The 24,615-nt window shown below is 38.1% G+C and overlaps 1 protein-coding gene across 37 annotated transcripts in view; it reads right to left on the bottom strand.

The window, feature by feature from the left end:
* Nucleotides 1-24,615, bottom strand: part of DTNA (dystrobrevin alpha) — a 355,317-nt gene that overhangs the window by 5,276 nt on the left and 325,426 nt on the right. For 17 of the 37 annotated variants that reach the window (XM_074340145.2, XM_074340141.2, XM_074340148.2 and 14 more), the window contains 5 exons: nt 21,182-21,278; nt 10,686-10,848; nt 8,281-8,370; nt 6,751-6,919; nt 3,670-3,802 (listed from right to left, as the gene is read on the bottom strand). In XM_074340145.2, the coding sequence (XP_074196246.2) occupies nt 3,670-3,802; nt 6,751-6,919; nt 8,281-8,370; nt 10,686-10,848; nt 21,182-21,278 (652 nt within the window). Of the gene's footprint in view, nt 1-1,730; nt 1,780-3,669; nt 3,803-6,750; nt 6,920-8,280; nt 8,371-10,685; nt 10,849-17,991; nt 19,192-21,181; nt 21,279-24,615 lie in introns of those variants that run through there. The other 20 variants (XM_074340164.2, XM_074340166.2, XM_074340171.2 and 17 more) reach the window with 2 other exon arrangements.

Genomic DNA, 24,615 nt, shown 5'->3' with positions numbered 1-24,615 from the left:
AAAGACATTTTATTAGGCTTTGTACAAAATATATTTTTCTAAGAACTAGCTACTGATGTTTAAATAACGTATAGAATAAAAATGATCAAGTTGCTGGAACTAAGAGAAAGAAAATGCTATTAAAGGAAAAGGCTTGCTCCTTTGGGACTAGATTTGTTATAACTGGAGAGGATATTTTCAGAAACAGCTCCTGGGAATTTTTTCACTGTAGTCACAATGTATCAGGAGAGCATGTGGTATAACCTCTTGTAATCCAAAGGAGGCAGAATAGAATGTCAATAAGATCCTTCCTTTCACACCAAAAGGGCCTCACAGCTCAAAAAGTATATTTCATAATAACAATTATGCCATGATTTTTACTTGCTTAATTTTAACCTGAAGACTGAGACAGGAGGTCAGTAGTTTTTGAGCTAGAATGTATTCTTTACTAATTGATATGTCATTTAGGAGATAATACATCCCTTTTTTCAATTTAGCAGCCAGAATTGAGTTTTCTGTCAACTGCATTATAGGCCTATGGGATTCCATCGTCGGGAAAGACTCTATAACTACAGTAGATACAAGTCCTTGAGCCAGTGAAGCTAGATAACTGAAATGAATTGTAATTGGGGACATCTAAGTGGCACTTAGCTGGAGCCAGAGAAAGCATCTAGACTTATGGGACAGTGTAGCTGAAGGTGCACATAGCTGAGACCTAGCTTTGTTTACAAAAATAGAGGGAGCAAGCTAGTTCTGAGTCCCAGGGGTTCCCATCCATCATAACTACAGCAGCTCCCAAGGTTTGAATTGCTTGCAGAGCACGGAGCATAGTACCAGACATGTATGTGTGTGCTCGCTAAAATTATAGTGTGTCTGCCACTACGTTAAGCTCTTTAAAAACTATATCCCAGTGAGGACAACTCCTCTATGAGGTAGGTGTTGCGATATATGTTGTACAGAGAGATGGAGACTCATAGAGGTTTATGCTGCTAGGATTTGGTGAAACATATTTGAAACTGGGTCCACAAGAGTCCAGAGCCTAAGCTTCAGACCACTACACTCACGTGATCCCACCAGTCAAGTGTTATTTTTTCTCCATTAAACAAATTACTGAGGGTTTTCCATGTATGTAGGTGGGTCCTGGGGGGGAGGGGATCACATGACACATAAACGATATTTTAAATTGTTATATCTTGCTGAATTCCACAATGGATTTGCATTAGCTATTCCAAAAATATAAGGCTGCAGATGTTTTCCTCTATGGTTCGCTCCTTTTGTTTTTGCTTTTGTTTCAGTTTGGCTTTCCCTTGTTTTAAGGGACACAACTTTGATGTTTTGGGCCCTGAGGACAACATGATTAAGGCGCTGACCCATCTCTGGAAATGCTGAGCAAGCCTTGGCTTTTCCTTCTCAAGTGATAGAGAGGCTCAAACTTGGGTGATTATGGATTGGTGATGTGGCTTCATAGCCACAGAATATTTCTGGGGCATCTGTGGTTTTATAGAAGTTTCTGTGCCATTTTTTTCCTATTACTAGAGTTAAAAAGTCAATTCCCAAGGTTGTTTGCCAAATCTACACCGGATTATAATGAAACGCTCCGTAGACTGGGATCATTCTTTGACAAAAGCAGTGAAGGAGAACATTTTATCACATAGCAACGCCTAAAAGAGAGTGACTGTGAACTTAGGTTACAAGTTATCAGAATTCAGTGTACAGTGGCCACATTTCCTCCTACATCAGAGGGTACTTACTTGAGAGGAGAGTGACAAAAGGATATTGTATTCAACCTTGCAAGCTGACCTGTGGGTGACAAAGGACACAAACAAGAAAGGTGACATGTCAAGTCTGTGATGCAGTCAAGCTGGTGAATTATTTGGTTGGAAGCCATGCACATAGACAGAGAAAAAAGAGAGTGAAAGAGAGAGAGGGAGTCCAATGAATGACAGTAACATTCTGATCCTCCGAACAACCATGTGCTCACAGAGCAGTCAAGGAAAACCACTTCCACGTTCTCCAGGGCATGTCTTGAGTGGGGACACACAGGCCTGTTATATTTTTCTAGCTCTTGTCTTTGCCTTTCCCTTGAAGCCACTGGGCATGGACGGGAAAGAGAGAGAGAGAGAAGAAGCTTAAGATTTACCAGAGATGGCAAAAGCTCCTACTGGATCTTAAGCTATTAATAGAGTTCCCCTTCATTTTACTCATATAAGGTTAAATTCCTAATTCATTAAAGTAAATTAAAAAATCTAATATTTTATATGGAATGGCTGCCTCTCTTAAAACAACAACGACAACTACAACAACAACAAACCCCTAGAATTTCAGTTACTGTTGTCACCCAAATCCGGAAACTGATATGAGCTCAAAGAGGCTCCCCTAACAGCATGAACCAGAATTATTGATTATTTAATCACCTCTCTCTCTCCCTCTATGCAGCAGAGCCAAATGAGATACGTGTAGGACTGTCACCTTTCAGAGTTCACAGAGACACCATGACAGCTTTATTCAGGTTTATTTCCTTCTGTGGACGGGCCATAGAAGTCGTAAAGAAAGAGGTTTCTCTATGGCTCTGTACTTCAGGTAACTCTGACAGTTTCTGCAGTGTTGAAGCGTGGCGTTACATATACTCACTGTTTTGGTTATTTTTTGTACGACTAGAACAATATTTTACTTGCTTCTGAAATGCGGTTGCTAAACCAAAAAGGCAAATGGGACATTCCAAAGAGGCAAAACTTTTGATTCATATTGTCAGGGAGGGGTTGGTGGGTTTCAATTTCTCTCTTGCTACCTTCTTGGGAAAATATTTCAAAACTTAATCTGTAAACAAATGAGAAGTTGAGGATAATTTATTTTCTCTGCTTCTCTTTCCTTCACTAACAGAGTAAGAGAGGGCCACTGTTCACCTAAGAATGTGGAAAAAACTTCTCTGGCCACTGGCCTAACAATAAAATAATCCACGGGGGCCTGGAGAGCAGCAGGTCTTAACCAGGCAAACATCCCTGAGCCCCAAGAAAACATCAGTGGATTATTGGGAAAGGAAACGTACAAGAAAGGCAAACATGGCAATCTCCATGGGGAAAATGCATCCTCTTTAGGATGAGTTACTAATTACATTTACTCCCAATTGCATGTGTTATGTTCAGTAAATTCTCAGGTGGATTAATCTACTCCAGTTTATATGACAGTCTGTCCATACACACCCTGCTGAACACGGGGCCTATATTTCCCTCAGTATTTCTCTGTGAGGTTTGTCACTTGCCTACTTATTTACATTTGACACGAGGTAGGCCGAGGACAAATAATGATTCAAGGGAGGAGATATGTATTTACGCTTATTCCGTTTCCTTGTGCCTTATTGTCTGTATCTTTTTTAACCTATGAGACAACACATCTTTCCTAATGATCTTGGTAGAGTATGGTCTGTTAATCACCATGTTTCTGCTAATTATGACAACACCTCTTTTCACTTTCCAGATCGGAATTTATAAGAATACATGGTGAGTTACAGCTATAAGGAGTACTTACAATTTGTAGTGTCTAGAATACATGACTCAGGAGCGTAGTCAGAATATTCCAGAAAGGGAGGGTGGAAGAAAGGGGAAGGCACTGATTTTTCGAGTAATGGAAAAGACCCAGCTCTGGGGGGGCGAGAGTAGAAGTGGTGGGGAGTGTGGGCCTGGCTCCCTGTACCTGATAAGCTTCATCCTGCAGCTTCTGTTTCAGGTATTCCTCCATCTTGAGCTCATTCTCCAGCTGCCGGACTGAGTCATTTTCGTAGTTCTCATCCTCAGGCTGCACATAGGCATCCCCGTCTTCTGTAACCCTGGGAACAAACCACAGATGGCGTTTTGGAGCACATCTAAGTGAAAGCCATGTATGAGCTCTAGTCCTGGAGGCACGTTTACTTTGTCCTCCAATTCACTTCTTCACTTCAATTAACTTCCTTTCACTGTCTTCTGTTACCTAACAGAAAACTTAAAAACCAAAAAACCAAAAAAACTTTGCAAATTTAGGGAACTATATAATCAAGGTATTCTCGTATGCACATTTTCTATGGCACGCTGGTGATCATTGGTCGTCTATGTTTTTCCAGGGTTTACAGGAATGGGTTGTCTTTTAAATGTTTGTCAATCTTAAGAAAAGGCAGGTTTGTCTTTTGAGTGGACATAGTTTTACCAATCTGAGGGCTTTTATTTTATTTTTTAAATGGAATCTAAGAACTCTTTCTGTAAGGAAAGTGAGCCCTCTAGTGAAATAATGATTAAGGACATTTGTTCATAATTTAACTCTGCGTTATGCACGTGTGTAGGTATGTGCACCCACATGCTTTATTTTTATAGTATAATCAAGTCTCAGAATATCAGCTAATTGATGTCAGGAAGGCGAATACTCTAACCCATAGCTCTTGACCTTAAAAATTTATTCTAGCTCTAAATCTAAGAAATTCATTGTCTAATTCCACTATGAAATAAATAGATAAGAATGTCATCATGCACTAATGTGTGACTTTATCTCCTTATCTCCATCTATTCAATCCAGGGTATATAAAGCTCTGGCTGGGACTAAACATAAATTTACTACGTAAATCATATGACTAACGTAATCTCAGGGTAAATCACAGTACATGTTTAGATGGTACAGATATTAAAACATCCCCTAAAATGAAGAGTGGTCAAGAAGAAGTTTCTGGATTAGAACTCAAATGCCATTGCTCATGTTTATTTATATCTGTACGACATGTTCTCGTTATTTTTAGAGGTTTGGGGCCAGCCTAAATAGGTCTGCGAGGCCTCTATGAACTTGTTCTTCCCACTTCTTACAGCCCTGTTGGTAGCTGCAACTGCCACCAGCATACTGGGGACAGTAGAGTGAGGTGGCTTTAACTACAGTCTTGGATTTTAGGATTAGAACAAAGAAATTTTGAGTAACCATGTAAATGCTTAATTATAGAAAGTCAAATAGATAATGTGTTTACCAGACTACACTGATGACAATTACTTCACCATTTCGATTAGCAAACAAAACAAATAATTCTAAATTATAGAGGAAAGGACAAGAGAGCAAACTAAAATTAAAAGCAGCAGCTCACTGCCATTTTAAATTACGTTATTAACTGTTGTGTTTTGATCTTATGCTCTGCCTTTTCAAAGCTGGCTTTCAAACCATGTCTATTTATAATTCCCCATTATTACTGGTCTTTTACTCACTGCTTGGATTGAGAGCCAAAACACCAGAAAGGCCTCTGGTTATTTTCTTCTTTGGGTCTTTAAAACAGCCAGTTTATTTTTGTAGACTAGTCTGCAGTACTTTTCAGATTAAGCACCATCATCCTTCTGTAGGTTTTTTTTTAATGTTTAGCAATTCCCTTTTCCAGCCTTTTGGCGAGCTTCTGCACACACTGCTCACAGTTCCATGAGCCTCGCTCTCCTAAAGGCCCACATGCTTGGCTTGCTTTGTTTTACTCTTTTTCGTCCCAAGCTGGGCTCTGCTTCTTTCACCTTTGTTTCTCAGCTCTGGTTTCCTCTGCCTGACTGCTTTGGGCTGAACCAGTATCACAGAAAGTCTAGTGGGGACTTCATTAATTCTGCTGACGCCTAATTAGGTGAAAACCTTTCCCAAATGGCTTTTGCGGGTCAGATTTATACGTATTCAACAAGTCAACCAAATTGGATTTATGTTGAGGTTTTTATACATTTGCAGTCATGCACTGCATAATGACGTCTCAGTCAAGGATGGACTGCATATGCTATGGTGGTCCCATAAGATTATTGTGGAGCTGAAAAATTCCTATTGCCTAGTGACATTGTAGCTGTCACAACATCATAGCACAATGTATTACTCACATGTTTGTGGTGATGCTGGTGTAAACAAACCCACTGCGCTGCCAGTTGTATAAAAGTACAGCACATACAATTATGTACAGTACATAATACTTGATAACAAATGACCGTTACTGGTTTATGTATTCACCACACTATACTTTTTATCATTAATTTAGAGTGTACTCTTTCAACTTATAAAAAAAAGTTGCTGTAAAACAGTATGCCATGTTAATCTGGCAGCAGCCTCATACATCTCATGTTTACCGCGTCTCTTGGTTGCATCATTTTCTCTTGGGCTTTTATCTCATCAGATTTTATCTCATGTTGTTTTGTACAGTAACATTCTGTATAGGCTTGTAGCCTAGGAGCAATAATAGGCTGTGCCATCTAGCCTAGGTGTGTAGTAGGCTAGACCATCTAGGTTTGTGTAAGTGCACTCGTTGATGTTTGTACAACGATGCATTTCTCACAACTCATATCCATTGTTAAGTGGTGAATGAATGTACTTAGTTCAATTCCTAGTGCTTATATGATGTTGTTCACACCCATTCTGAACAGAGGCCTCCCCAGCATCATGGAATCCTCTAAATGCAAACACAGTAAATTCAGAAGATAGGATGCCTTATCTTCTTAACCAATCTCTGAGTCCTGGATGACTGGGAATGATTTTTTTATGCTATTTTGTATAAAATTATGACAGAGTCTTGGGTGAGCCAAGCTCTCAATAAGCAATGGTTGGTTTTGAGTATTGATATTCTCTGGAAATTGTGAGGGCAGGGATGTCACAATGCCAAATTTAAATGTCACACCCTTTTACAACTTATGGTAGAAAAGGAAACTACATTTATATCTTTCCAAAAGAAAGAAAGAAACAACCATGTTTTCCTTTTCCTACGCGCCCTACAGTGTTCTGTTACTGAGAAAATACCCCCAAGCAGAAGATACTTACATGTCACTGCGCATGGTGCTTGGGGTAGCTCCGCTGTGAAGGTAACCAGGTTTCCGGGCATGGATTTGTGCTAGAAAAGCCTTTTCAGAGGTTGGCGATGGAACCAGATCCTCAAACTGAGTCCGTGCAAATTCAGAATCGACATTACTCTCTGTCTCACTCCCCACCTCTATTAGGTACAATTGAATAAATAAAGAATGCCTTGTTAGATTTTTTTATGATCAGCCAATAAAAGGCCAGGCTTAACATAAACCTGTGCTGTATAAAACACTAACCAGTTATTATACGTAGGCCAAGTAAGTGCTTACGTTTTTTTCTAAATGAGAATTGATACTTGACATGGATTATTGTAAAATCATTTGGTATACAGTATTGTCTTTTTTGTTTAATCTCAGAAATATTATGAGGAATTTTCTATGTCTTAGTAACTCCTTAAAACTTCTGTTTTCTTCCTTTATAGAAGTCTTTGTTAAAATTATTACTTTTGCTTAATATTACTTTAATTTATGAAATACAAACCTAAAGTATTGCATTCACTTAATATGTCAAAGTATTATAAGAGTATAAACTAATAGCACTTGAGACTTCCAGAATAAGAATAACATTTTTAGTTATCACTTGCTAGGGCAGTGGGTACATACTGTTAATCATGATGTATTAAATACTGTCATTTTTATCCTATTTGGTAATCCTAATCTAAAATAGCAGCAACAGTTTTCATTAATTCTTATTATAGAGGTTTTAAGAAATTTAAATCCAATTTTTTTATATTGAAATTTTATTTCTTATTTATTTCTTGATTTACATATTATAAATATTTTTAAAATAAGATTTAGGGAAAGGATGTTTTTTTCTTCTAAAAGTTAAAAAAACAGGAAGTTATAATTTTGTATAGAGTAATACTTGTTATAATCTCAACTACATGGCCATAGTCCTGCCTGGCAAATATCTTGCTAGGTGGGCTTTAAGGAATATTTGAGAAGTACTGGTTACTGGTGAGATTGTTATTTGAATATTCACGTTGTTAAAGTTTATAAAACCTTGTGTAGTATTATTAGAATAAAGAGACTCACAATTTTGTGCTATTTAGTTTCTGGGCAGATCTTTCTTTAGAGATACTACAAAGATAAGTTTCAGGTTAGCCTCATGCAAATAGCCATCCATTCCAAATGAACAGTCTAAATTAGTAAATAAAACATTCGACCTTATAAAATAACTTCAGCATCATATTACTTTGGCTCACAATAGATGTTAATAATGATTATCTTTGGTAGGATTATAAGTCAATTTTAATTTCTTTCTCTATTATTTTCTCCATTTTTAAACTTTATTAAGCATGAATTAATAGTCTTCTCATCAGCAAAATATAAACATTAACTTAAAACAATCTGAATATACCAACAAAATATCACATAGATCTTTAAAAAAATCTTTTAAAATTCAACAATGAGCAGATGTCTACCAGAGGCCCCTAGCACTTCTGGGTCTCTCTCGAATGAGCAGACAACCGAGAGGGGACCAGGGACGCACCAGAATTCAGCTCTTTCACGAGAGAGGACATGGTGTTAGTGATGGAATCCGCTGCCACTAGTAAGTCATTCCTTAAGTTTCTTCTTGAACCTTAAATGAAGAAGAAATGATAATTTTTAAACAATGAAAGCTTTTCCTTTTTTTCTTAAATTTTATGCTGTTTGTCTATCGTTTCTATTGACATTCTAAAGCAAGAGAACTTCTAAGCCTTCTCTTTCTCAGATGTGCTTTGGTCCTTTTTCTGAAAAACAATACATTGTGCTTAGGCAGTGGCCTCTGATGTAGGAAGGCATGACAACTGATAGGGTTTCATATATTTTTATTGTCCAAATTGGGACAATTTTGCAAGTGAAAAGGGGTGGTATTAATAAGAGTGGGTGACTTGGAACAAAGGGGGATGGTCCCAGGTAAACCAGTATGTGTGGTCACTCTTCTTAAGAATAACCCATACAGATGAAAACACTGGTTTTGCCAGGAGAGCTGTGGCTTCCTAGCTGTTGCTGTCGTTTCAGCCGTTACCTGGTGGCTGAGCCCATCGGATTCTGATCTCTATCACCACAGCTTCTGTCTCCCATCAGGGCTGCGAGAGCTGCCCCTACCACCATAGCTACCTCTTGGGAATGGGATCTGTGTGTACTGAATGCCTCCAGAGAGTGGAAAAGGGGCAAGGATTCTTGCTCCTGCTGCTAAGACACGGGCAGAAGACTTATGTCTGGTACCCTAAACTGGAACTTAGACCACGTTTCTTTACGGTAAAGAAAGATTAGTATGATGTTTCAGGTATACTGAGGGGAAACAGGTATTTGTGGGCTGGCCTGGTACCGGGCTAGGTGGAGATAGAACAGAGGGCTAAACACCATAATGTCTTTTGGAAAAAGGGTCAAGATTCCAAATATCTGACTTATAGTTGAATTTAAGCAGCACAAGTGCTTTGTGAGCTATGCCACATTTCATTCTGTCATTTCCCAGAAAGGAAAACTAAATAAGTAAAATAATAAATACATGTTCATTAAAAGAAAATCAAAGTAGTTTAATAAAACATTAATTATAATAGAAAACTCAAAGTTAAATTTGATTTAAAATGCTGTAAATTTCTTTAAGATAAGATGTAGGGAAAGGACATTTCTTTTTCCTTCAAGAGTTAAATAAAGAAAGTTATTTTGTATAATTTAAATTATATTTGTATAACTTATTTTCTTTTTTAGATGAAAAAAATCCAGTATGGATCTTCCCTTTACCTTCATTCTCTACCTTTAAAATGTAAGATTTTGTCCCTCATACATGATGGATGAAAAGGTCTGTTTCCTCACACTCTTTCCATATGAAGATATCACTGATATTAAAAAAAATTTTTTTTGTATATGCAAGGTAAAATTTGTATTTCTACAATTATTTTCAGATATTTATTGGTAACTTGTATTTCTTCTGTATGCTCATATCCTTCACCAATTTTTGTTTTGGGGATGTCTTTTTCTTACTGATCTGTATGTGCTTTATGTCCAACTGAAATTATGAAACTTGATTGCCATGTACACTAGAAATGGTTTTCTCAAGTCTATTTTTTTGTCTTTTCACTTTATTTATTTAGCCTTAAAACTAGTAGTCAAATATATCTCTCTTCCATAACCTTATTTGTGTAAAAAATGAAGAGTATGTATCTATAACACCACTCAAACATATATATTTATATATAAGCGAGAAATTGAGAGGGACCAAACTATTAACAATGTTTACTTCTAGGAATGAGATTGGCAAGGTGAGGGTCTGCAGGAGCATTTCTTTTTTCTAATTTTCTATAAATTTAAAAAGTGATGGCAAGAAAAAGTTTAAAAAACTGTTAAAATATTTCTAAATGAATAAAATCATTGGCCTTGGGACAACCCTCCAGCGGGTGTAAATGGAAGAGGTCGCCTATGGGAGAATGCCGTTTGTCATCTTGCTTCACTTTGCTATGGAGGCCTAACTGTGTAGCCTCATTTTAGAGGCAGTGATTCAACTCTTTAGGGCATCTGTAAAGTGACTAAATGTCCTTCTTGATCACCTCAGAGATAAAGAGCTGGATTGTTTAATCTCAATATTGAGTTTGCTGTAATATAAAGAGAAGAAAGAAGTAAGATGTTTCAGAACTTTAAAATGGATTACGTTTATAGTTTCCTGAGATATTAGTGAAAGGATTTCTGTTCCTTTAAGGAGCAAAGACTTGTCAAGTAGAAGCCAAAGGAAGGTAAAACGGTGAGGTCAGGAGGATTCAACTAGGGAGTTTCAGAAACAGCTCGCAGGCCAGGCGATGGAATACCCTAGAATATCCACCATGTGGCTCTGATGACTAGACTGTTCATCAGACCGTGGTGACTTATTTGTCACATAAATGCAGAACGCAACAAAAAAACAACAAAGCCACTTACTTTGTGCAAACGCCTCCTGTACATCTCCCCCTACCCCTGTGAGAGAGTCCTGAGGTGTGTGAGTCTGGGTGGAGCAGGCTGATGCCGCCGACCTCACGGGCATGGGGATGGGCCTGCTGATGGTGTGGCTGGGGGAGGAGCGAGGAGAACCTGCCCCCTGGGTCTGGAGAGACAATGCAAGTCATTAATTTGTTTTTTCCAAGAAAATGCCATTCCAACACCTCAGTCAAATGTTAAAGACCGTAACCAATAAAATTTCAAAGCAGGAGGATATCCTCAGTAATTGAGATGGTCATCTTAAACCTGAGTTGCAGGTGCAGGTAATTTAGGACCTTACTATATGTTATCTGAGGCTTGGATTACATCTTGAAAGCTAAGAATATTAGTACAGCATTGTTCAATAATCTATGAGATGTGTCCCCAGGTAATGAAGCTACTGTAAAGCAGCGATAGCTACAAGGTGTATCTACTGTCTCCTTAAAGGAAGTTCTATGTAGATGAAAAAGTCATGGAAGGAGCAAGTTTTAAGTATAAACTAGGAGACTTTTTGGGGATGGATATGGTTTATACACTTCATATATTTTCAACCTTTGTGTCCTGGCATCATCTGTAGGGGATACTTTATAATTCAAATCATGCCATGCAATATTGTGCATATTAAGTCAAACAAGGTATAAATTGCCTAATCCCTGTTATACAGTAAAAGGTGACTTTGTCGAATTGCTCTGTGATTTCGGGGATTCCAATGTGGAAGAGAAAAAAGAAATCTTGGTTTCTAATTTTTGTCTACTGTTTCCCTGTAGGAAATGTCCTTCTCTTGGTCCATGAAAAGGCAGTTATCTGAAGTAAGAATAGTAAGAATTAAAATTGAGTAAAGAAAAAATATAAAATAACTAAAAGCCATTTACCTCTGTACTACAGTCTTTAGCATAAAACATTCTGAGACTGTCACACCTTGAATTTCATAACTTTGTCTCTCTACAGTGAGGTCTCTTGGAAACATTTTCTTTTTTTAATAATTAGTTTACAAGGGAAGTCAGTCATGCACTAATAAGAAAATGCAACAAAACCCTCTCGTGCATACACAACAGATTAAGTGTTCACATAAATTCCTTTCCGGTCTGTTGGGTTTGGCCAGGGAGAGTGAGGACTCTGCCACAGCAAGGCCCAGAGATTCATCATCAACCCATTTAAACCCCGAGATGTGCACCATGAGAGTGGTGCTCTGGAATATTCGATTTAGATCTTTGCTGTGGGTTGAGCTGCTTACAGTTAAAGCATACAATATCAATCCTGTATAAAATGCCATGCTGTTAGCTTTCCAAGGCGCAGCATCACACATAAAAGTCAAATCTATAAATTGAGAAAAATCAAGAATTAAAAAAAAGAAGCAAAATAGAACAGAGCACAGAAAGTAACTCATGTGATGCTCAGTGGGACGAACAGTCCACTCTTTCACTCTCAACAGTACCTCGGAATGGTCTGTCTGGGCCCAATGAAGAGAAGTTGGCCCGCGTGCGTTGCTTTGTAGCCTGCTTGCTCCAAGGATGGGTCTGGTTTTCCCCAGCACTCTTGGGCAGCTTGGTTTCATTACCATGAAACCTCTGCTTCTGAGCTACCCTCGTATTGCCCTGAGTCTCACCCCAAAAGTAAACGACTTCACATTTGAATTGTGCTTTCCCATGGACGAAGGGTTTTCATGTACATCCACACTGTCTTCTCTCCACAACCGCTGGAGTAGGTATCATTATTCTAAATGTGCTGTTGTGGATCCCAATACTCAGAGAGGTGAAAAGAATTGCCCAGGAGATAAAAACGAGAATGTCTGAGCTGGTTGGTATCTGAGCCCAGGTGCTCTGACTGGCCTGGGCTGTGGGGACCTGGATGAGTTATGACTAATGGAGGGTCCCTCAAAAGAGACAGATGTTGATCAGGTGCCCTGAGGGCTGCCTCCCCTGGCAACCCCTCCTGTACATCAGTTTCAAGACAGGGCCCTCAGCAGGCCTCCTTGCCTTCCTTATCAGTCCTCTGTACCAAGGAACCAATCTCAACAGGGAGGAAGGACTAGAGATGGGAAATTGGACAGAGGGGTTGAAGGAAGAAGGTTCCTCTTGGCTACACTACATGGGTTACCCATTCAACTCTGGGAAACCAGGTCCTTCTCTGTGGTAGGAAGTTCACAATAATAGTACAACTCCACTTCCGTATGTAATTTACACAGTATAAAGCACTTTTACATACATTTTTTGCTTTCAGTCTCCTAATAATCAGTGTTATGAATGATAGTAGCTTATATTCGAATACCAATTTGCAGTCTAGAAAGCACTTTAATCCCAACTACTTCACTGCATCCTCCTAACAACCATGAGATACCAGTATTTGCATTTTTCAGGTTAGCAAACTGCGCCTCAGAGGCGATAATTAGGTTACACAAGGTCCCTGAGCTAGGGAATGGCAGAGATAAGGTCTGCAAGCCCAGGTCTTTCCCAGGGCACCACAGCTGCTTCTCTGGACTGTGACCACAGTGACCATCACATGCTTCCGTCTATGCTTCACTAGTCTAAAAAGGTTTAGCAACCTGAAGGCTAAGAAGGCACAGGACATGGACCCACCAGTGAGCAGAGTTGGAGTTGTGGCCTAGGTCTTCCTGCTGGGCCAGGAACTAACTTTTCAGGGCAGGAGTCATGGGGAGCTGTGTGAGTACCCAAGCTGGCAGAAGAGCCTTTGGGTCGTTTTTCAATCAGTACAGAAATACAGGCCCACCATCTCTTATCAGCAAATTGGAAATCCAGAAAAAACAAAACAACGCATATTGTTTCATAATTGACGCGAAGCTATTTATATGGCCTCTGCACGGTATTGCATTTCTCAAACCTCGACTAGTCTGAATTCTGGAACATATCTGGACCCAGTGATTCTAGACATAGGGCTGTGGGTCTGCATTTCTATATTCGAACGACTGTATTGGGATTGTACTGTACACCAGCCCTGCTTGTACTTGTGCCACCAGGCTCTCCAGTACAGGGTGCTTGTGGTCTGTCCCCCTCCCCTTTGGGCACTACACCTGGCCTTTCTAACCACACTGTCTATGAGTTCCTTACCTCTGGCAATGCTCTTCCCTTCTCCTCATACACTGAGCTCTCGAGCTCTCCAGCTAACGGTGTTTGCCTGAGGCATTCCCAGCCCTACCTCTCTGCTTAATGCCTGGTCTCCAAAGCCAACTTTCCCTACTCCTTTCTGCCTGCTTCCTTTCTTCGAACTCCTTTTAGTGGTTCTGTTAAGAGAAAAGTAATTGACTGTAGTTATGTGTTAAGGGAAAAACAATTGACTGAATCTAAATTATACCAACGTGTGAATGACTAATAGCCACCATCTAACTAACTGAATCTCTAACTGGTGCAATTTCAAGCAGTCTGATTACGTGAAGAATTTTAGTGGAAGATTCTATGTTGAAGAAAAGATTCATTGGCATCTTTCCTGCAACTTGCAACTCTCATGTCCAGTCTTGAACCAGACTTTTGCGGGGAGGACCCTGGCTCCCTGGGCTATCACGGCCCCATCTCTCTTTGTCAGGACACTGTCCAGTTTGATGCATAGCACCGTCCTAGGAAGTACTGCTGGGAATGCCAGCTCTGGCTTTCCTTTTTGAGGTTCTTGCAGGGCCACTAGGAAAGGGCAGTTCCCTCTTGGCACTGGGGTAGATCAGTGGGGTAGATATCACTGAGTTTTATTTTCACAGGGAGTAGCCTCTATAGAATGGTGGCTTCTGGCCTGGTCACAAAACATGGTTGTGTGCTAACAACTTTAGAAGAGTTAGAGTGAATAATCTCTGGGAACATCCTTTCCTGGAAATTACTCGATGATTAATGGAACAAAGACTTCAGGGACGATGGTCCATGCAGATCAATATATAGATCTAAAATTCCTGAGAAGGGAGTTGATTTATGGAAGAAGGAAAACATATATCATACTTGGCAAATTTAAAATAGCTCTCTTCTGAGAGAATAAATGAAAAATTCATTTCTACACTCCATTCTCTGAGTCCACTCAACCTGCTGTTGTATCAATTTTTAAAAAGTCTGACAAGATTCATACATTTTCTGATTTTTTCCAGGAAGTATTTTGGTTTCTACTCAACACCAGAAAGGAGGGATGCTTCAAGGAAGGGATCAAATGTCTAACTGCTGAACCAGCACTGCTCAGAGAAATGGCAGAGAGGATAACCATGAGACAGGAGGGGGTAGCATTATGTACACCCTCCTCCCGACTTGAAAAGTCTGTCTCTCAGGTTTGGCTGAGAATACAGCCTAGTCAGGTTTGGTTTACTTAGCAGCCTGGGAAGGTAGAGCAAAGCATTGTTTATTTAGCTACATCCAACCCTCTTTTTATCTTTTCTCCCTGTACACATTCACTGACTATCACCATAGAGATTGTTGTATACAAAGTGTTATGGAGACACAGATGAGGCGAGTGATTCTCACTTGTCAGGCACGAGGTGTCATTGGAATTGGGTCTTAACAGTGGAGATTTCCAGGCAGAGAAGAGGAAGTATTGGGAGGACAGAAGAGCATTCCAAGTCTTGGAGTATCATGAGCAAGGCATGGGAAGTGTGCAGGGTATTGCGGATAGGGCTGGGAGGCCAGTGTGGTTGAAGCATTAGGTTCGCTGTGAAGCGTGGAGGAGAATGAAGCTGGGAAGGGGTGGAGACAGGCCTGGGGGCCTCCAATGTAATAAAAGGGGCTAGACTATCCTGAACTAGAGAGTCATCTTTCAAGGCTTATAAACAGAGAAATAATTCTTACTTTTCTAGAATTAACTGATCCCTAATTGTAACAACGGACTGTGTGTGTGTGTGTGTGTGTGTGTGAGAGAGAGAGAGAGAGAGAGAGAGAGAGAGAGAGAGAGAGAGAGAGAGAGACTGGGAAGGTATGTTTTTGAACACTAGATGTTAGTCCTTATAAATTGCAATTGATTATTTATTATGTGAATTATCCGTGTCCCCACCCTCATTTTGATTGCTCCATAGAATACCCACCAGAGAGGAGGAGCAAGGGAAAAACAGAAAGGTGAAACTTATGTTGGTAAAAATGATAATTTCTGGCCTTCTCATATTCCATAGCGTGTTTGGAAGAAGTAGGAACCTGAGTGATTATGGTTTCCTGAGTTAACTGAGCCATCCAGTTGTAAATAGAGAAGAGAATGGGGGCAGGAGATGACATTTGGAGTGATGTTTGACTTTCTTTCCCTGATTGAGACCCTGTTAGATAACTGTAAGGAAAAGAAGTGAATACATGAGTGTATGTGTGTGTGCGCGCGTGGAAAATATGGGTGAAGTTAGAAAGTTTCCATATACCCGTGTGTATGTGTATACACATACGTTCATACTTATATCTGACACACATATGGTATTTTCCAAAATGCTTGTATATCCATTATCTTTTTAAATCCATACAACTTGGTGAGCCACGTATTTATTACAAGTCTGTTTGAAATAAATTACCAAGAGGGTAATTGACTTACTCAAGATCTTATGCTGTGAAAGAAGAGCTGGGACCACTATAATTCAGGTCCAACTCCAGTAATCTTTCTAAGACGTTCTTATTGACATCTTACTTTTTGAACTGTAAGTCAAACTGCTTGGTTTTAGACTGGGACATAATATTCAGAACTGGAAGTATACCAGAAACTCTAGAACATACCGTCACTGCAATTATACCCCAGCCGCCTTCATTATTAAACTTTTTATGAGTGTTCTCTTTATGGTTCCTTCAATAAATCTTAAAAATACACAAAGAAGAAAGAGGGTAGGATAATTTCGATTCAAGTTTTGTAAAAAAAATTTATTGCTTATGATATCATAATCAGTGTATTATATTACAGGCACTATTAAAAAAAATCATGTTCTCTCCTCAAGGGGAATAAATTCATGCATTACCTCTAACAAGAAACAGTATAAGTAGAAATTATATATACCAGTATAATAAAATACATTGAACCACACAGACTTAGGATAAAGCAAGTAGAAGTTATTAAATCAAGCACAATTTGTTGTGTGCAATGTCTTAAATCTGATTTTACAAAGAGAATGTCCCCAAAGGGGAAAGGCTTATAAATAAAAACAGAATTTAGAAGCAGATGCCAGACTAAGACCTCTAAATTCTCTCCTTAGATCATGTTATACCATGAGAAGTCTATATATATTTGGATGGCATTTGTTTATTTCCTTGTAGAACTGTATTTACAAGATTGGGACATATGGGGTTCTGTGTTTAATTTTGACTGAAGGTAAGTATAAGAATCAGCCATATGAAAGCTACTACTGCATTTGTCCATTTTGTTTTTTATTACTCCTTCTATAAAACTCTGAGTGAAGGCTTTCTTTTTATATTTTATGCCAACCGAAATTTTGGTCCCCTGAGATCTAGCATTTCTGTTCTGATAAAACCACCAATTACGTTTTTCTTTTTTTGCCTCCTTGCCAGAAAACTCAGAGTAACACTCCTGTCCCTTATAATTAGCATATTTGCATTTTCTTTTCTTTAGCGTTTGATAGTTCAATTTTATGAAGTCATTGTTTATGTTTTTGTTGTAAGCTGTGTCGGGTCCTTTTGGAAAAGAGGCTTGTGTATGAAAGCAAGTGAATGAGGCAGAAGGGCGCACCCTACCTCCATCTAGACAATGCTTCTCTGCCATTTGGGTGTTGCCAATAATGGCCCTAAGGACCCATGCAGCAGTACTCACTGCTGGCTCACTTTCCAAGATGCAGCAGCTGTTGAGGGCTCAATGGGAGGAGCTGGAAGGAAAGGAGGCAGTAACGTTCTTATGGGCACTGCCAGAGTCTGGTTCTCTGCATCTCTCTGTTTATGAACTTCCTGGCTCGCTCTATGCATCCATTGGTTTATGAACTTCCTGGTCCCCTGAGCCTTTCAAGAATGTCTTGCCTAGGAAATGGTAGAAGAGTACCTGAGGGAAATGGATAAAGCAAAGGCTGACTGATTATAAGATGATTACCTTCTCTCTCCACTAGGAGGAGGAAGGTTATATGGGAATCTTATTTCCTTTTTTGATTCACATGCTAAGTAAGAGACAGGAAAGAAAAGAGGCTGTTTGCAAAGAGAAGCGCCACAGCAAGGCATTTTTCTCTACCATGATCTAAGTGTGTTGGAAGTACACAGCAATACCCCATGTATGTATTTTATGGGCAATTATACAGGTTGCCAATGTGTGTCCTTCACCCAGGGGCACTGTCTCTCATTAAAATTGGACTTTAGTTTCAGTAAAGTAATTTTTTTCACAAAATACAAAATAATGTAATACATTGTCTTTATTGTCTGATATTACAGATTAGTTTTACACTTTCCTTTTTTACAGACCATGGGAATAAAGGGTAAAAATATGTCCAGCATTTTGCAAACATTCTTTGTTACACACAAACACACACAATGAATAATAGGAAAGAGAATACAGAAGAATTAAAAGGTAGGTTGAAATTGGACAGGCTGTGGCTCTAATTGATCCATAGAAATAATGAGAAACTTTTTGATAATACTAGCAGGTGGGGTATATTGTCACACACAGCTTGGTACATGCACTTGAAATTAAAGTTGCTTTTATTTTGCTTCCATTTTATTATAATTATTATTATTTTGAGTATGCTGCTCCCTCTGCTGGCTTCTAAACCTGACCATAGGGTTAGATATAGGGCTTCAGTTTAGGCTATAGCTTGAGTCACAATGCCTCTATTTCTAGAGATGTACGAGGACTTTGTGAACTCCCAGAGCAGAAAGGTTCTTGGTGATAAGAGAAAGACTGAAAGTTACCTATTCTTTCGAGATTATTGTCAACCAACAGTAGGGATTCTGCTTGGGAAGAACTAAACAATGGGAAGTGAACAGTTACTGAGTACAATCTTTCTCTCATAAGATTGAGCACATTTTGGTGAGCAGTGGGGAATTGGGGCTTAATAATTATACAATGAAAAGAGATGTACTTGGCTGATTTTTATAAAAAGAGGTTCTACACCTTTTCAGTAAAGTAGAAACTGAACTGGACATTCACAGTGTCAGGGGATGCCAAGGTTAGCTTCTGAGGCTGTGCGTTTTACCTAATATAACTTTAGTGACTGGGGTGGGCATCTTTCTATTAGAAGGGTCTGATCAACAATCCAGAAAAGCATGAGACTGGTTGGAAATTTAGACCCCTGGAGATCTTAAAAGTGTCCAATAAATTACAATTTGTTCTCTCTTGTCAAAGATGTGATAGCTCTTCTTTTGATGCCGACAGTAGTAATAGTTATAAAAAATGCTAAATTTTATATATCTCAATTCAAGCACTACATTGAAAAGGAAGCAAATTAGTATGATTTTTTTTTCTCTTTCCAAACTGAAGCATGAACATACATTAGAGGCAAAAGCAATGAGAAAAACAGCAGGACGGCAGGCCCCTCCACTGTTAGTTAAGACCTGCAGTAGGGAACATAACTTACTCCCTGCTTCAGTTCTTCTTCCTACAGAAAGATTGAATTGATAATAGTTAGGTTACCCAGGGTTCCAATAAGAGCACGTACAGGATAAAGGAATGCAAGGTGGGGAAAACATCAACACAGCTTTGATGGCAGGTCAGGTCTCTTCTACCTCAGTGACTGCAGTTCTAAGTCTTTTTAAGTCTTTGAAACTATAGACCCATCTTTTTTCTCCCTGTGTCCAACCGTCTTTCAACACAATCTCTCTGTTATGGTCTTTGTACATCCTGATAAAACAGACTCTCAGTTAGGCTAGGTTGATGCCAAGATGGCTGGTGGTAAATATACTCCTATCCCAATACTATGGTGATAGAATCTATAGGAACAGAAGTAGGGTTTTCAAAGCTTCCTGTCATTCAGTGAAGGGAAAGATGGGATCGACCTTCTTCATTCGGTATGTTTGGAAAGGAAAGCAGAAAGAGCTTTTCTGGATCATCAAATGAGATAACAGGAGAAACAGCGATAGGTTATTAATTATCTGGTCCTGTCTTAATATATATAGTACAACAAAAACTGAATTCTACACTTTACATATTGAGTACACTGAAAAGTAAATTTTCTTCAGTAAAGATAAAGCATTCCCAACACTGATGGCAGGCAAAGTCAACTAAGGACAAATAAAAGCAAAGAAAACAAAAAGAAGAAGTGTTACACTTACAGCAGTGCCTGGGACACACTAGGTTTCAACACATATTTGTTAAATGAAAGGAAGGAAGGGGGAATAAAGAGGAGGAGGAGGAGATGAAGAAGAAGAAGAAGAAGAAGAAGAAGAAGAAGAAGAAGAAGAAGAAGAAGAAGAAGAAGAAGAAGAAGAAGAAGAAGAAGAAGTAGAAGAGGAGGAAGAGAAGAAGAAGGAAGAGGAAGAGGAGGAGAAGGAGAAAAGGGGAGGGGAGGGGGGGAGAGAGAGAGAGAGAGAGAGAGAGAGAGAGAGAGAGAGAGAGAGAGAGAGAGAGAACAATACAGAAACAATAAACAATGGTGTATCAAGGATGTGGGGGGCGGTCCATGGACTGAAAGTCAGGACATCTTGTCTCATAAGTGAGCTGCTCCAGGGACTGGGCCTTCATCATCTTATCAGAAGTTCTAGTTCCTGCCTCTGGCATGTCACAGTTTTAGTCCATACTTGTTCAGGCTTGTTTACATCAGGCAGACTGACCCACAACACTGACACTTCTACTGGGCTGACCGTGGACATGTGGCCATAATTAGTCTACTTTTGACTTAAAATGTAATTTAGTGTGTATTGAAGAAGGGCATAAGGATTTATGAAAGGAAGAATGCCAATCCCAATGAGAATAATAGATTATATTAGGTTGGTACAAAAGTAATTGCGGTTTAACAGGTTAAAAATAATTGCAAAAACTGCAATTACTTTTGTACCAACCCAACAGCACTCCATATAGGACTTCTATAGATCATCATATTAAACACTCTACCTGCAGAAAAATAAGGAGATACTTCCATTTACACTTTGCGTTTGAGACCTATAGAAGTTATGTGACTTGCTGTTAAGGCCACCCTGATAAGATAAAATATTTTACTGAGATTAATAACATCTTTCCTCTTAATGCAACCATTACCACCAAAGTTATTTAATGGCTATATCTTCATTTTATGGACTAGACATTAGCTTCTGTTCAATTTAGTCAGAATGACTGTAAGCTATTAAATGTAAAACGTTTCTAAATAAATCCAGTTTTATTATTTTTAAGGATATAAGAAACTGGAAATAGCCAAGAAGAAGTCTCCCATGAAGGTCCTCAGTAGTCTGGTTTCAGAAAATGGATAAGAATGAGTCCTGTAATTGACTTCTATCATTTGATGCATTTAAGAAAAAATCTTATATCTGAGTTTGAAACCACATTTTTGGGGAAATCACATATAATCCTTAGAAAACCCATTGCGCATTATGTGCAAATAATTTTTACAAATAGTCATAGGTCTAGAAAATGTTCATTTATTTGAAACATCTTACCTTAAGTAGCTTCATGAGACCTTCTAACTGGACCATTAGCTCTCTCCGGCTCTCCTGGAGAGCAGACATTCTCTGTTCCAGCTCATCCTTGCGCTGTCTAAGAAAGAAGCAGTTGTCATCAGAAACAGCATTTAACTCACTGAACTAACCACATTTCCCAGTCTTGTGGAACTGGTGGAACATTAGAAAAAGGGCAGCTTTGAGTCATTGACATAGTTACTAGGCAGGGAAATGTTGTCAAATGAATGAACAATTAGAGCTTGAGGTGTACATTTTTTTTGTTAGAAGTCATAGTAAGACAGAATTGAAATCCTTTTCGACAGTTTTCCCTTTCTACCATGAATTAGCCATTTAATGAAATCTTTTCTGAGTGCTTACTATGTTTTGCATCCTGTGTGCATTGCCATTGGGTTTCCTTGAGCAACAAACAAAAACCAAACTGTCACTGAAAAAGACCAATCCCACAGATCCTCCTAACCCAAAGACCTTTTGGTAAATCTCACAGAAAATACCGATTACCTCAGTATTGATTGGATTTAGGAAAGTACATTTTTCATCTCTTCCATCCTTAGGATACAATGTGGTGCCTTTCAGAGGTGAAATATTAATGGTGCATAGTCATTATAGTCAATCTAAATTTTCTGGTTTGGGTTTGGTTTCATAAAGTGAAGTAAGAATAAAGGAGTTCGTACATAATTGTGCTAACTGAAAATAAGCTACAAGGTTTGTGTTTACTTAATTTTGTAGAACTTCTATTAAACTGTCAACAAGAATGGAAACAATATTCTATCACTGGTGTTGATACTAAGAGGTATCAAAAATATTTTTTAAAGGGGGAAAGAAATGAAACAGTATGGAGAAGACTATTAATGGTTAACATTTCTGAAATATAAGTGTACTTTTCATATAAATTTCAATTCTATTATTTCATGACCATTAGTGGATAAATAATAGATACATGTTTTTCTTGCCCCAAAGTCTTCTGTCTGATTTTGAAATATTGGAACTTATATTTTAAAAATGTGTGCATGTGTGTTTCCCTGAACGTAAGACCTAACTGGACCATCAGATCTAATACATCTTTTGGAGAAAAAATTAATATAGGACGCGATCTTATTTTACTATAATATAAGACCAGGTCTTTATAATATAATATAATACCCGGTTTTATATTAATTTTTGCTCTAAAAGACTCATTAGAGCTGATGGTCTGGCTAGGTCTTACTTTCGGGGAAACACAGTATATATGCGTAATACATGAATGGATATGCCTAGTCTCAATGGCATAGACACAATATGAAGTGGACCTTCATCAGGGACTCTGATGAAAAACTGACAATATAAAAATATCACACTGAGTTAGGTCAATGGTTCATCCAATTCAAAGATATTTTGTGGTAAGACAGATTATACATATAAATGAGACATTTCTAATTTGCTTTCACATAGGCTCACTTTATAATGAATGATGAATTTAAAATTTATAAACATATCACAACTCTTTTTGAATATATTTACATTTTTGGCTTTTATTACCACTTAAGACTCATTCCCAGAGCGACCCTTCCTTTGATTTCCTTAAAAATTGCCTCTTTTCTGAATCTTGTGGATAAGGAATACCATAATTTTATAGACTTTAATGATATCTGATTTTAGTCTTTGTCTTCCTGGGCTACAGCATTCTAAATTTGAAAGTCTTGCCCATTCAAAAATATCCTTCAGTGACAAAACCATTAGCTAGCTGTCTTTTCTTTGACCTTGTCTGCCTGGTGTTCCACATATATCCAACAGGAGGACTTGGTAAAAGGGCAAATAATCTTTCTGATTAGATACTGCTCTGTAATTTTTTGCTTTTTGGGCTTATGAGCACTTTGAGAAGGTTGAAGCAAAATTCTAATATTGTAGGTAAGAAATTCTAAGAAAGGCATCTAAAAACTATCGGAAAAAGTTAACTGGTATTAGTTTAGAATTACTAGACATTAAAAAAACTTACTTGTACATTTATCTTACAGTAGTAATTGTTCAAAACATGACATTTACTCTTTCATGCATTTGATTGAATTCTATGTTTTTTAATTAAAAAGACATTCATTTGACATGTCTTTATTTAATCTTCTCTGTGTTTATACCAGTGGTTACCAACTGTGGGTCTGATAAAAAATCTGTAGTGTAGCCTCTACTGTTCCAAGGAGAAATGAGGAAACAAGGACTAAGTACTGATTTTATATTCATAGAGCTAAATATATTCATCTCTAAAGAGATGTCTTTTATTTTGATATTCTGTTGGATTATTTTTAGCTTTGCATGCATATTAAAACCTACTTTCTTTTAGGGCAATGTTGGAAAAACTGGCAAAATTTTGATATAAATTTTATATTTGATAGTAATAAATATCAATACTAACTTTTCTGAATTTGATGATTATACCATGGTTATATAAGAGACTAGCTTTTTTCTTAGAAAATATACTCATAAGTACTTAGAGGTAAAGGATTACGATGTCTGCAACTTTCAAATGGCTCATCAAAAATGTGTATGTAATATATATATTACATATAAATTAGCATAGAGAAGGATGTGGCAAAATGTTTGTAATCTCTAGGTGAAGTGTAAAAGGAAATCCGTTGTGATATTCTTACAACTCTTCTGTAGGCATAAAGTTCGTTCAAAATAAAATTTAAAACCTACACATCATTCATGAAACTTATGACAGATGATGGTAGTTTTTAAAAATGTCATTATATGGTAACACAAAAAGTACTCAACTTTATGTTGCTTCCCCAAATAATTAAAGACTAAACTGGTCTATGAAATTCAAGTCTGGAAACCATAGACATGCATCAGAGATTACAATTCCTTTTAATTGCTAAAACAAAAAAATCACTTTATATTAACAAGTTGTTGCAATGACTAATTTTATATACATTGAAAAGAGTGCAATTTGGGGGGCATAGACTATGATGCTTAGTTTTTAGGCAAGGGATAGACATGGAAAATGATACTTGTTTTTCTTGAGATTTATAGTGTGAAGTTAGTTGTATCACAGTTTTAAGAAATGTTTCCTTCCTTATAGACGATGGCATTGTCTGTGCACAGTTCTTTAGTTGTCTCTTAATGGCTTTACAGTTTATTCATTCAACCTATTCCAGCACTTTCGTTTTAAGATACTGTAAATAAAATAATGAATAGGATACAGTTTGTGTCCTTTGGTGAGAAGAAAGCAGACAGGAAAAAGTTCAGAGCAATGAAGATGAGTATATAATAAAAATAAAAACAAAATGCTGTACGTGGTAACACTGAGTAGAAGGTGGCCACTTCTGTATGGTTGTAGGAGTTCAGAGAAGGCTCACCAGACCACCTTGCAAAAGTTCTCTCGGAAGTTCCTAAAAAAGTGCCAGCTTTGTTCCTGTCATTTGGTCTTTGTACACATAGTC

The sequence above is a fragment of the Rhinolophus sinicus genome, chromosome 4 (assembly GCF_057876585.1).
Source record: "Rhinolophus sinicus isolate RSI-liver-muscle chromosome 4, RSI-T2T, whole genome shotgun sequence".
NCBI classification, from domain to species: domain Eukaryota; kingdom Metazoa; phylum Chordata; class Mammalia; order Chiroptera; family Rhinolophidae; genus Rhinolophus; species Rhinolophus sinicus.
The sequence above is the reverse complement of the archived record's forward strand: the minus strand, read 5'-3'. Positions and strand labels throughout refer to the sequence as shown.